At 41.6% G+C, this 13,179-nt stretch overlaps 8 protein-coding genes across 8 annotated transcripts; 4 read left to right on the top strand and 4 right to left on the bottom strand.

The window, feature by feature from the left end:
- Nucleotides 1-30: 30 nt before the first annotated feature.
- On the top strand, nt 31-1,233 carry PEX32 (Pex32p; the record flags this gene model as incomplete). The annotated part of the gene is made up of 1 exon (XM_037290794.1): nt 31-1,233. One exon carries the CDS (start codon nt 31-33, stop codon nt 1,231-1,233), a length of 1,203 nt encoding a protein of 400 aa, XP_037146689.1.
- A 1,188-nt stretch (nt 1,234-2,421) lies between these two features.
- On the top strand, nt 2,422-3,144 carry DPC25 (Dpc25p; the record flags this gene model as incomplete). The annotated part of the gene is made up of 1 exon (XM_037290793.1): nt 2,422-3,144. The coding sequence occupies one exon, from the start codon at nt 2,422-2,424 to the stop codon at nt 3,142-3,144; it is 723 nt and encodes a 240-aa protein (XP_037146688.1).
- A 172-nt stretch (nt 3,145-3,316) lies between these two features.
- Nucleotides 3,317-5,401, bottom strand: SSE2 (adenyl-nucleotide exchange factor SSE2; the record flags this gene model as incomplete). The annotated part of the gene is made up of 1 exon (XM_037290792.1): nt 3,317-5,401. One exon carries the CDS (start codon nt 5,399-5,401, stop codon nt 3,317-3,319), a length of 2,085 nt encoding a protein of 694 aa, XP_037146687.1.
- A 361-nt stretch (nt 5,402-5,762) lies between these two features.
- On the bottom strand, nt 5,763-7,577 carry NPL4 (nuclear protein localization protein 4; the record flags this gene model as incomplete). The annotated part of the gene is made up of 1 exon (XM_037290791.1): nt 5,763-7,577. One exon carries the CDS (start codon nt 7,575-7,577, stop codon nt 5,763-5,765), a length of 1,815 nt encoding a protein of 604 aa, XP_037146686.1.
- Nucleotides 7,578-7,583: 6 nt separating this feature from the next.
- SEC66 (Sec63 complex subunit SEC66) lies at nt 7,584-8,405 on the top strand (the record flags this gene model as incomplete). The annotated part of the gene is made up of 1 exon (XM_037290790.1): nt 7,584-8,405. The coding sequence occupies one exon, from the start codon at nt 7,584-7,586 to the stop codon at nt 8,403-8,405; it is 822 nt and encodes a 273-aa protein (XP_037146685.1).
- A 111-nt stretch (nt 8,406-8,516) lies between these two features.
- On the bottom strand, nt 8,517-10,925 carry HG535_0H02860 (uncharacterized protein; the record flags this gene model as incomplete). Its single annotated transcript, XM_037290789.1, has 1 exon — nt 8,517-10,925. One exon carries the CDS (start codon nt 10,923-10,925, stop codon nt 8,517-8,519), a length of 2,409 nt encoding a protein of 802 aa, XP_037146684.1.
- A 531-nt stretch (nt 10,926-11,456) lies between these two features.
- Nucleotides 11,457-11,906, bottom strand: UMP1 (Ump1p; the record flags this gene model as incomplete). The annotated part of the gene is made up of 1 exon (XM_037290788.1): nt 11,457-11,906. One exon carries the CDS (start codon nt 11,904-11,906, stop codon nt 11,457-11,459), a length of 450 nt encoding a protein of 149 aa, XP_037146683.1.
- A 254-nt stretch (nt 11,907-12,160) lies between these two features.
- On the top strand, nt 12,161-13,123 carry SWD3 (Swd3p; the record flags this gene model as incomplete). Its single annotated transcript, XM_037290787.1, has 1 exon — nt 12,161-13,123. The coding sequence occupies one exon, from the start codon at nt 12,161-12,163 to the stop codon at nt 13,121-13,123; it is 963 nt and encodes a 320-aa protein (XP_037146682.1).
- Nucleotides 13,124-13,179: the final 56 nt, after the last annotated feature.

Genomic DNA, 13,179 nt, shown 5'->3' with positions numbered 1-13,179 from the left:
AAATAGCTGTTTTAATCAAATCTGATCGGCATGTCTAATACTGGTGGCGTAAGTGCAGAATACCGATGTTATTCAAAATTCATATATAACCACGGTCAGAAGCCTTCTTTGACTAGGGCCACAGATAGCAAGATATCGAGCGTTCTTCATCGGTTTTACCCGATGCTTATCATTTTTGATGGCGCCCTGAATAATATCATGTGGATGTGTGAAGATATATGCCTGCCCTTTATTTATATGGTCATGATAACTTTGGTTATAGACATGCTCTCTTTATGTGAGACGTCCGCATCTTCTGGAAAGTCTGTCTTTGGCAAAATATCGACACTATGGTTGGGCATGATTGGATTTGTTGTACTTTTATACTCATTTCTGTACTACGTGGTTACTGTTTACCAAGATTTGGATCAATACGAGCCGCCAACCCTGGATGATATAGTAATTCTTTTGGAGTCAGTGATCGATAAATTGGAAACGATAAGAAAAGAAACAGTATCGAGAACTCTTAGAATAAGAACGTGGTTAGATGTGCTGAAGTTCGCAATCTTTTTAACCCCTATCCAATATGTATTAATGAGATATCTATCTGTCAGAGACTACGCTCTGGGAGTTGTAGTATGCTGTTTGCTAGTACATTCTATATGGTTTCAAAGTACCTTTCGACTGTTTTGGAGAGTTTTAGCCACCCGTATAGCTTATTTTAGCGTGTTATCAATTTTCCATGATCGTAAGCAAATAATTTATAGCCCATTGATTGACCCTTCAACGGTAAATGAGAAAACTAGCGCTACTATTTTTGTACCCTATGCACAACCTATGCACAAAATGAGTGGTAATAAACTACAGCTTGAGTTGTTGAAACTTTATCCTTTAAACAACGTGATTAATGGAATAAGTAAGATGCCATGTCCCGGTGTCATAGCCATTAACATCTACATTGTTCATGAAAACCAGAGGAAGTGGAAGCCAAATAATGTTTGGGAACCGAAGCTTTTACCTTATGAAAAACCAAAATATTGCATTGAGTTAAACGGCCATTTGAATGCCTGTAAATCACCCTGGGAATATCAAGAAAGTCTAGCTGAAGACTGGGAGTGGCTAGATGATTGCTGGAAGCCAAGTGAATGGGCCTATTCAGACTCGGACTGGAACGTCATTGGTCATAATGACTCGTTAGAAGCTTATACAAGAACAAAAATTTGGAGGCGCAGAGTTTTTAAAGTATTTAAGTGAAAATGTATCATAGTAATTAAAGTGATTTGCATTGTCTTAGCAAGCAAGCTGTTCCTCAAAATTAAGGTACTACTTTTTTCTTTATGGATGGTCTGCTCCTAACTGTAGCTTGTCGCATACTACCAACCCAGTACATATACGCAAATTTGATAAAAGCAATTCGGGTTGAACCTGGAATATTCGTCGCAATTGGTGAACTCTCAACTAACTTCCTTAGATCGAACTATCTCAACTTAGGATATAACTTACTCTGACACGCTACCTGTGCACACAATTTTCATCAATGTTTTTTGCACAGATTATGGATTATTTTCTATGATTTCCAAGGATAAGTGAAAGCCAGTGAATCCGTGCTTATTTCTATCAGAAGCGCTATGTCTACTTATTCAACTTCACTTTACCAGTCCTATTCATAATCATCCCAAGTAGAATTGCTAGTGTGTTCCTCTTTAGCACTTACAGTAGTGAAACCACCTTCTGACACACCAGAGGTGGCAAGCATAGCGGAACCCTGGAGAAATAACGCGCTTTAAGCCAATGCCAAACATATTATAGCACCTTGCACCAAAAAACCTATTGATATATGTTAAATGAAGCAAAGCATAAACACAGCCATCCACACCTTCGCCATTGACATATTCATGGTAGCTGACTTGTAATCTCCGACAATTTTGCAGTCCTTTGTGACAAAACCTTTCCTAATAGCTAACATGGGTACGAGGCCCATTGCAGCGACTCCATAGCCAATTTTACTTATAGGCAGTGAGTAATAGTCTACTGTTGGGCTAATTATGGCTTAAGATCCTGCATTAATCCTAACCACCATTCTCAGGATAGATCAAATCGGAACAAAATTGTGACACGTTAGTGTGTGAAGTGGATTTTTTATGGTATTACATTTGCCACGAATTGTTGCCCCTGATCTTAGAATGTTTTAGTATGGGTTGCGCATTGAACTAGAGATACATGCATTGTTACAGTTACCTTTCATTAATAGGTAACAAGAACATATATATGTATTGTTATAAATGATCTACAGTATCATCACATTTCTCTATTCCAATGGCGGACTTTTATTTGTTAATCAATCGGACGCACGATGTTAAATCTTGAGAACGCAGTAAATATTAGAAAAACAGAACCATATAGAATGAGCTTCCCATTTAGTAAGTTAATAACTTGACAAATATGCGCGGGAGGAATCTTTCAAAGTTATGTAGCAACTCTCGATATTTTGTATCTACGACTCATTGTCGTATGACATTTGAGGGCAACTCCAGCGGATTACAGGGCACCCCCGAAGAGAGAATGACCACCGTTTTCGGAGGTAGAATTAAAGGAGAGTCACCGCAGTCTACAAGTCGGATACTAGCAGGTGGGTCCAAAGTGATCGCTGGTGTATCGGTGCCATCCAAACCAGAAGAACCCGACAACTGTTGTATGTCTGGCTGTGTGAACTGTGTATGGGAGATATTCAATGAAGATCTGAGGGAATGGAGACATAAGAGGAAACTGGCTGCAGAAAGAATAAAAGGCACAGATGGGATCTGGCCCGCCCATTGGAATCCACCCCTGGCTCTATTGGATTTAAAAAATATTCCAAAAGTACTGCAACATGAAAAGATAAATCTCGATAAACGTTTGTTGGAAAGTAATGCGAAATCAACAGCCAGTTTGTTTCCTCCTAGAACAGAACCCTTGCCCAAAAGTGTTCTGGAAGCCAAAAGGCGACATGCACTTGCGAAAGACAAAAACGCCTCTAGTACTTTGAATTCCAACTCCAAAGATGATGGTACCTTAGATGAAGATCAAGAAGGATGGGGTGACGTACCAGTTTACATTAAGGCATTCGCAGAATTTGAAAGGAAGAAAAGGCTGTCGAAGAAGATGACACTGACAAAAGCAACATAAAAAAACATATTTGCCAGAACAGCAAATCATTAAGCGCATATTCATATTTATTTATATCTCTATACTTATATATATAACTATTTTCATTTTATGATATACTAATAAATTTTATTATCCAATAGTATATCCATATCTTATCGAAGTTTGTTAACAAAAACTAATAAGACAATGTTTAGTCTAGATCAACATCACCTTCAGCATCAGGTTTCGAGGATTCCTTTTGTTCAGCTTCTGCTTTTCTTTGAGCAGCAAGCTTTTCGGCTAGATCTGCCATCTTTGCAGCTTCATTCTTTGATCTAAAAGCCTGCTTTTTCTCTTCTTCTTTGGCCAAATATCTACCTCTGATAATATTACCAATAGAGGCTAATTCTTCATATTTTGCAATGTATTTAGCCTTGGTAGAATCGTAACCATCATCATATAACCAGTCTTCGGCCTTTGCTAGCATATCTGTTAATTTACTCTTTTCAGCATCTGAAGCAAATGGGGAGTATTCTTCTTCCAATTTACCACGCAAAGTGTAAATGTATTCTTCCAAAGCATTCTTACGGTCTTCAGTTTCGGCAACCAATTTGTCTTGCGCAAACATTTCATTTTCCTTTTCGATGTACTTATTCAATTTATCAGCTGGTAGTGAAAATGTTGTTGCGTTTATTATCAAAGAATCTTTCTTGACAGTTTTTGTAACTTCTTTGAATTCTGGTTCGGCATCTTCTGGAGCATCTTCAGGTAAAGGAATTTCTTCCTTAACTTTGATGTCTTCTAAGGTATAAGCATCTTCAATGGTATGTAAACCGGATGGGTCACATCTCAACTTTAATTTGACTGGAACGGATGTTTCACCTTCTGGAACATTTACGCCTGAAATTTGCCATTTAGCAATTTCTACTGGAGTATTTTCAGGTAATTCTTGCTTGTTTGTGTATTTGGCTTCCATAACGAAATCACCAGTACGATGTAGGGTGATTAACTTAGTTGAAGGGAAAGCAGAACCTGCTGGGAAGACTTCTAGGTTATCTTCATCTTCGACCTGTTTGTCCCAGAAGTATGAAACGGAGTAAGGATGAATATCTTCAAATCTGAAAGGTCTAACTCTTAAAGTTGGCGAATGAATTGCACAAATGAATGCAGCACCTTTAGCAATAGCTTCATCTTGATTTAAAGTACTGGACAAAGGCTTACCGAATTCATTAGAGATCGAGTTCTTCAAGATAGGAATACGAGTAGTACCACCGATAATTTCAACAAAGTCAACATCTTCCGCAGTCAGCTTAGCTTGAGACAAAGCCTTTGTAACTGGCTCGGTAACACGCTTCAGCAACGGAGCAACTAATTCTTCCAATTCTTCACGAGTTAATTGGGAAGAAACGTCAACATCATTCATGACTGATTCAACAGAGAATGGAGCAGCCGAATTTGCAGATAAAACCTTCTTTAATTTTTCTGCTGCAGTAAGAACTCTGTTGTAAGCCTTGGCGTTTTCTCTGATATCGATATGGTATTTTTTCTTGAATTCATCAGCAAAGTGCTCAGTGATGGCACGATCAAAGTTTCTACCACCGAAATGTTTGTCATAAGCAGTGCCCAAGACTTTCAATTCTCCCTTTTTGAAAGCAACAATGGTACAGGTGTAAGTAGAGTCACCAATATCCACAAATGCAACGATTCTTGGCTTCTCCTCACCTTCTGGCAGATCTGTCTTGAAAACACCATATGAAACTGCTGCTGCAGTGACATCATTGACCACTCTAACCGGGTTCAATCCAGCAACTCTAGCAGCATCTGCAATGTTGTAACGCTGCTCCTCAGTGTACCAAGCTGGGACCGCAAGACACACGTCAGTGATGGTGCTTTTAGTCTCGTGGATCGTGGTCGTCTTGACCTTGTCGATAAACATGGCAGCCAACTGGATACCGTCGAAAGTCTCAGTCTCACCGCCGAACTTGACTTGACAACCAACTTTACCGTCATCTAGTTTGACCAGTTTACTGGTGAAGTACTTTTTCTCCTCTGCGAAGTCCGCGTCTGAGTAGCCTAAACCGACGATTCTCTGCAAGTTTTCAACCGTGTTCTTGACGTTGGAGGTCTGTTTTGTCTTACCAGATTCACCCAAGTATCTGTTTTTTGGACCAAACCCCACCAAAGAAGGTGTTGAACGGTTGGAGACTTCATTCACAACCACATCAATACCTCTGTTTCTGGCAACTGCAATCACCGAGTTGTTGTTACCCAAATCTAGACCAAACGGAGTACTCATCTCTTGCTATAGTATATTCTTCCTGTGCTACTTCTCTTGACGAAACTGATACCACTTTGGGCCCGATTAAGGAATAACACTCTTCCTTTATATTCTTAACGATCCATCTTGTTTCTTCCTTGTTCCTGCCATCACCCTGCGCGCCTTTCCGAGTAAGCTAAGAGAGGAGAGCTTTTAAAAAATTTTTCGTCGATCTGGAAGCTTCGAGCAAAAAAGCAACTAAATGGAAAAATCCGGACAGGGTAACCGCTGATTATGCTATATTATACGGTTAATAGTTATGTAAGAGTAGTTACTGTACATGCATTTGAGGGCGCTTGTGCTTGTGGGGGAGTGCTTGAGCTTCCTTACTTATGATGCTTTAGCTTGATTGCAGGATCATGATCAGTGTTTGCCAACCCGGAGAGGAAACGAGTTGCAGCAGCGCTTCTTGTTGCTGTTGCGAGCTTGCGGTGTCCGCGGAGGAGGTAGCGGCGCTGGGGAGCGCAATGGAGCTGGGACTCGCACTCGCACTCGCGCTGGAACTGGCGTCAGCAATGACTCTCGTAGCTTCGACGAGCAAGGACCACTCCTGTGGGGATAGGATATCGAGCGAATGTAGATAGAGCTGGAGCTGTAGATCCGCAAGCTTTTTCTGTAGAAGCGTGAAGTCTGCGGAAACGGCTGGCTCGAGCAAGTAGTCTTTCAGCTCGTGGTAGTCCTGAGACTTGCCCATCGCTTGGCGGTTTGCCCATGTGAAGCCGGGGCTGTGTGACACAGTCTTGGGGAACCCGTGAGTGAGTGACACCAGCAGGTAGTCAACCGGAAACGCTGGTTTTGCGTTTTCTTTGATGGTGACGCCATACTCGTTCTTGCGCATGTAGAAGATCTCTGGGACGTATCTATTCTGATTTGTTTCGTTAATGTATGCCATCGATGGGTGGGTGGAGCCACTGATCATGTCTGCGTCGACTAGGGCCTCTGCGCTGGTCGACACCTGATAAGCAGCAATATCGATCTCATTCTGTAAGTTACCAGAAATAACACACGTCACAAACTTGGAAGAAAATATACCTTGTTCGCTAAACTTGCAGACGTTAGGATTTTTCAACTGATGTTTGGCCGCCATTATAATTTCTAATGATGAGAGAAAGAACGAATCTTTGTGACGCTTACAAATAACTGATCCATCTCCAAAGCCACAATCGGTGAGATCGGTGAAAATCAGTCCGATTTTGGTAAGGCCAATGGATTCTGCTACTGCGTCGACTTTTGCCATCTCCTCTTGAAGAACATCAAAGTCCATCGTTAACCCATCTTGTTCATCGTGCTGTGAAGGTTCATATATTGTCTTTACAACAGCTTTGATTCCCAATGGCGTCGCATCGTACCTTCTATACGTGCCGTACATGTAGCCGAACCTCTGTGTGCCGGTAAACCTCCACGACTCAATAAACTCGTTGATGAGATCGCTCTGTTCGAATTCTACATGATCGATCATTCTGAATTGTTGTTGCTGCAAAGTGATAGCTGAAGGTTGACATTTGGAACATATTCCTTTTGGCCAAGGCTCATGACCATTTCTGCAATTCTTATCGATCTTGAAATCTGGCTGCGACAACGGTGCAATATATGAGCTTCCATTGCCCTTTTTCGTACTGTCATCTAGTTCTTTCAAATACGAATGAAACGAAATGTGTTTGATGTTCTGTTGTTCATGATAGCCCCTATCCCAAGGTGGCAGAGGACAACAATATTCACACATTGCACCATCCCCGTGCCTACATAATTCAGACCGACTGCGTGGGATCAGTCCATCTATTTTCTCAAGCTCCACATCAACAGATAATTCAGTAACTTGTAGTGGTTTAGATTCATTAGCGGTTGTGACTCCTACGCTACCTGTGGCGACGGTGGCGGCCGGGTCCACTCTAGATTCTGCTTTTCCTGTTTCCAGTTCTTTGTAGTCTAGAAAGACTATGTCACCATGTGAAAGACCCAGATCTGCTACAGAGCGATTCAACAGCTCGCCAACAGGCTCATTTGCTTGTCCCTCCTTGCTTCCCACAAGTAAAGAACTCAAGTCTATATTACCGCTCAGTTTCGGTAGCAATTTCTTCAATACTGTATCGAATGCTTCAGTACTCTCGCAGGAGATACGTTGCATACCATCTCTGGTCCTGAATCTAATTATCATGACTTTATGGGGTTTAAAAACGCACTTCCTCTTTCTATTGCCTCTTCAACCAGGTTGTTTCTTTATATTTTCCTTATTTTTAAACGGAATATCTTGATCTTTTGTACAGCAAGCACGAAATATGAAAAATTGATAAAAAGTACAGGAAACGATCACAACCGTTTTCTTTCTCAGAATTGTGCAGTCTGCAAGATTGGCAAAAACTTATTGGTCAAGATGTCAGCATTCAATGAATCTAGTAATGGGAGTGAATTTTTCGACAGCGCCGAGCATGTTGAAACAAAGATTGTTTCAGTGTACACTCCACTTATTTATGTTGGCATACTGATTATATCATTAATCGTTTTCGCATCTCAATATAGAAGAAGAAAAATTCAGCAAATGACGGAATTGCCCTCTATTTTTGATGAAAACGATGCCAAAGATTTGTATTTTCAAATTAAGCAGATCAGTGAAACACAATCAGTTCATGAAAAAGTGCTAAAGGCCGCTTTATTAAATAGAGGTGCTGAAACTATAAGGAGATCTTTCAAGCTAAAAGAGCTTGAACCTCAAATTTCCATTCTCTACAAGAACGGATCTATTGGTGAAGAATATTGGCAAAGATATCAAAATGAAGTCAAAGTGATAGAGATAGACTTTAAGGAAACGTTACAAGAAGCAGAATCGTTACAGGCAGGTTGGCCCCAATTGTTTGTAACTATTTGTAAGGAGATTTGTTTCAATCAAGCATTGTCAAGACGTTATAATTCAATCTTGAAACGTAAAGAAATCTGCATAAAAGAATGGGAACTAAAGCTGAATGATGATGGCAGATTAATTCAGTGATTATTTCAGTGATTTAAATTCATTCATTAATATTGTACAGTTTTATATATGTATATAATATATAAGGCCAGAAAATAAAGAAAAAAAAAGATAAAGGCAGTACGGCCAAGATCAGTGTTTTCTACCTTTCTTTTTACTAACAATTTGAAATTCCCAATCGTCTTGCTCACCCTCCGGTAAAGCCAAAGCTTCACTCCAAGTCAGTGGATCTTTGATTTGCTTTTCACACTCAATACGTTTTTTGATAAACTCTAGTGCAAATCTTCTTCCATCCATAGTACTGCTATTCGAATATATAGTGTCAGCGATAATCTCTTTAGCATCCGGTCCAGCTGGAAGACTTAGTAAAACTTCCAAAACACTGGTCGAAGAGACGTTAGGACTGAGTTTCATTTGTGATTTGCACCATCTTAGGAATTCTTGGCGCAAAGCAATGGACGAGTTACCAGGGTAAGCCATAGGAGTCGAGTATTTAGATTTTAAACTTGGAATGCTGGTAGATGACCCAATTTGTTTATTTGAAGTTACACTAACGGCCCTCAGTTTGTCTGGACTGATATATGACTTGGGTTGATTGGTGATTTTTGCCTCGCGATTAGTGTTATTATTCGATGATTTTGATGGAACGGTAGTCCACATTTTATTGCTGGAAGAACTTGGATTGCTTGTTGTTGGTTTTGAATTGGACCGCTGAGCTTCCTCCCATAACTTTTTTTGCTGCTTGATAAAATTGGGATCATTTAGTTCATTAAGTGCGCTGGAATTAGAATTGGCTGTAGCCAAGCTTTTGATTTTATTGGCTGATTCTAATTCTGCTTTTCTTTTTGATTGAGCTTTTATATCGATAGTAACAGCTGGTGGTGCAGGTTTGTTTGCCCATGTTAGCTTCGATTTTAGTTCATTATCTGCCTTCTCCTGTTTCAATATATCATCCTGTATTTTGAGAGCGACAGCTCTTTCTTTCAATTCACGCTCTTGATTTCTTCTTGCTTGTTCAATTTCTTCTTTCTTCTGCAACTCGGGAATGGAGATTTTTGTTGTATCTGCATTTTCCGCTTTATGTGCCCAAGGTGCCACTGGTGCAGTAATAACGGATGCTCCCTTTTGTGACTCCTCGGGTGAACTCTTCGAAGAGACAGTTGTAGCAGTGCTCATAGATTCTGTAGTCGTTTTCGACTTGTTCTTCACTGAATTTTCATCAGACTCTTTTGTCTTTTGCTTTTGCTGCTTCTTGAGTTTACGAAGTTCCTCCTTTCTATTTTGCTCTCTTTCTTGCTTTTCCTGTTCTTCAACTAACTTTCTTGCCATTTCCTCAGCCTTTTGTTGACGTCTTGAATTGATATCTTTTGCATCTGATACGACTACCTTTGCTCTAGAAGTTGCTTTCTGCTTATTTTTATCCGCTATTTTTTCTGAACTTTCAATGGTTGAATTTTGCTTCATCTCTGAGGATGTTGCATCCACTTGAGAGGTGGAAGCTTCCAGCATTTTTTCCTTTCTTGGTATTTCTGTTATCCCTTCATTGATGAATACTACTGAAGTATCAACTTCAACATTTTGGTCTAGCTTTTGTTCATTCTTTCTGCTTGCTGGAATTTGCACAAGCACTTCGTGATAATATCCACCATCCTTATCCTTCAGTTGCAAAATTTCATCATGAGTAAAATCGTCACTCTCAACATTTGCCACAGCAGAAGAGTGATTGGGCTGTATGCTGGACTGCAGTGTACTGGCTGCGTTATGATGACCCACGAGCGATGCACCCAAATTGTACATGCTATTCGATGATATAATCCGATCAAAACTCAGAAACGGATCATGAAAATCGTTGACTCTAGAGATCAGCTCCGCTAACATGATAAATCGATCGTTGATTCCAAAAGGTTCCGGCGTCGGCCCCTGTCTGGCTATTTGCAAAGAAGGCTGGAAATAGCCTGAAGCATACCATTGAGACATCGCATTTGAACTAAACGGACCTTGGATCTGTCCCTGAGTGTCAAAATACTTCCATTGCGACTCTATAATGACGGGTTGAGAAGATTGCGGCATACCTGCCGGCATAGGCAAGTTTTGGAAGTGTGGTGAGCCGCCTGTGTACAAGTTTGTTTGGCCCAGTTGCGATGTGTAAGGTGAGCTCACAGAAGAGCCATTCGCACTTTGAGTCCAGCCGTTCGGAGGTCCACTCGCGCCGCCGAGAATCGCACCCTGGCCCTGAAAGCCACCAGCGATACCGACAGATCCAACTCCAACGCTCTCCCGGGCCTGCGGAATCCCGCCTGAAGCTTGGCCCAAAATCTGCCCTGGAACTTGCGAGTGCGCCACAAAGGGCGATGAAGATCTCTGGGCAGCCATTGAGTCCACCAAAGAGGATCCTGTTCTGCTCAGAGGCTGACTGACACCGCCGTTCGCACTAACTTTCGCCCCACTGTGGGCACCACTCACGCCTCTTTCGAACGCCATATTCTGCAATTGGTAGCTCATCGACTCCAAAGGGTCCTGGTATGATGATTGAAAATTCATCTTCGTCTTCAAAACTTACTTACTATATCCAGATCTCCACCTACTACCTGTTCTCAAACAAAAAACCAATCTCGCTAGGCTATCCGTTGCAATGACCAAATCTATGTAAAGCGTCCTCACGATCCTCTGATTCCTGATTATCTTTTCACGCCAAAGATTTAATATAAGATAAATAAGTGAACCAGAATTACACAAAAATACCTTCCCAGATTCGTTCGACAGGTACTTTAAAAGGTACTAACTCATCTTTTTAACGTCTAGCTGATCGAAAATTCTTTTTTTTTTCAAAATCCAAAAGCGAAAAGGGAAAAAAAGCGAAAAAGCGAAAAAGCGAAAAACTGAATTTTTTTTTTCGCTTGGTCTTCATTATTCGTTTCCGGTGACATTCGAATAGTTTCCATTTTAGGAAACTGTTTTCTAGAAGGAACACAAGATAGAAAGGGACTCTGTTACTCATTCTATGGTGATACCGAAAAGCTAGGCTTACTACTTAGTATTTGACATTATGTGTACGTATCTATGGTCTCTGCTTTATATGCCCGCACTGCGTTCGATATGGGAGTGGACCGTATCTCCGAGGAGGTTTCCTGAGTGTGTGTCGAGGCCGTTCGACGGATAGATGTCCTCCCAGTCTATGGAGCAGTCCTTGTTGAGCAGTATGTCGTGGTGCAGGGAAGAAGTGTTTAGAGGGTTGAAATCCGTGCGATCGACCATCTCGAGTTCCATGACTCTTCTCATGGGCTCGGCAATGCCGAATATCTGTCTGTACTGTTCGAGCTGTCTCTTTCTCTCGGTAGACTCCCAATTCAGTATACGTGACTCTAGCGGATGTCTGTCGTTCAACTGTGTGGATATTGGCACAGCACCACCTTCTTGTTGGCGAAATGTGTCTGGCAACGCTTTCACAGCATTCGAAGCGGCGAACGGGTCTTGTGCAGTGGAAACTGTAGATTTGTGGTTTGATGGTGGCACGATGTTCATCGCGGTGTGAGTTCTGGCGCGTTTCTTGTATCTGTAGGAGGTATCTCTGTATATTGTGAATGTAGTTGACAACTTTTTGCCACCTTATATTATTGAACTAAGCGCTTTCGCTGTAAGAATAAATATGAAATCTTGAGTCTTGATCACGTGGAGACCACTGTACAAGTGTGGAATTACAGAAGAGCTATTCAGAGGAGAGTCTGGGCCAGTTGGATCGTTGCAGGGGGGGCACAGCCGCTAGTAAGGAGTAGAACATGTTTCAATTGAAGTACCAGTTGCCCAGTATCGCCGAAGGGCGCGGACAGAGTACCTCCGCAAAGATTTCACCGGATGGAGGCCTCGTTGCAATGGTGCAGGGTACAGTGATTTTGGTGTACAAGATTGATGACACGGGGTTCGCGGAATTTCGTATGGTGGTTACATCACATTCGAGGTCGATATCTGATGTATGCTGGTCCCCTGACGGCAAGTGTGTGGCTACTGCGTCGGACGACTTTACTGTAGAGATAACACATCTGTCCTACGGATTGATTCACAGGCTGGTTGGTCATACGGCGCCTGTGGTTTCTTTGTGCTTCAACGCCAAGGGCAATTTGCTCTTTTCTTCCTCGATGGACGAAAGTATCAAGATTTGGGACGTGCTCAATGGGTCGCAACTGAGAACAATTGCAGCACACTCGGAATCGGTGGTCTCCATCGATGTGCCGCAATGTGATGGCTCCGTCCTGAGCTCGGGCTCATACGATGGGCTGATACGTATCTTCGATACTTCCTCGGGACACTGTTTGAAGACGCTGACGTATGACAAAGACTGGAAAAGCGAAACTGGGGTTGTTCCTATATCCCAGGTTAAATTCTCTGCCAACAGTAAATATTTGCTGGTTAAATCGCTTGACGGTGTTGTAAAGCTGTGGGACTGTATTAGAGGTTACGTTGTACGTACTTTTAAAAGGGAATCAGATGACTCGCAACAGCTCGTACACTCCTGTGGTATGGATTTTCTTTATCCCCAAGATGACTCACCTCCTTTGGTCGTAAGTGGCTACGAGACTGGTGATATTTACTGCTGGGATTCAGCAACCAAGAAACTACTTTATGTGCTACGAGATAATGAGCGCCACCGCGACCATCCCATTATGAGCATCGATTGCAAGGGCAATCTCATGTGTTCACTATCCCTCAATGGTGAGTGTTACCTATGGGACTGGGTTAAATAAAGCTTGCATGTTTATATTATTTTTTTTTTTTCAATATCTTGTCAAGTAGTGGTGCA

Source organism: Zygotorulaspora mrakii, chromosome 8 (assembly GCF_013402915.1).
Source record: "Zygotorulaspora mrakii chromosome 8, complete sequence".
Taxonomy (NCBI): Eukaryota; Fungi; Ascomycota; class Saccharomycetes; order Saccharomycetales; family Saccharomycetaceae; genus Zygotorulaspora; species Zygotorulaspora mrakii.
Note: the sequence above shows the minus strand (reverse complement) of the source record. Positions and strands in the feature narration are given on the sequence as shown.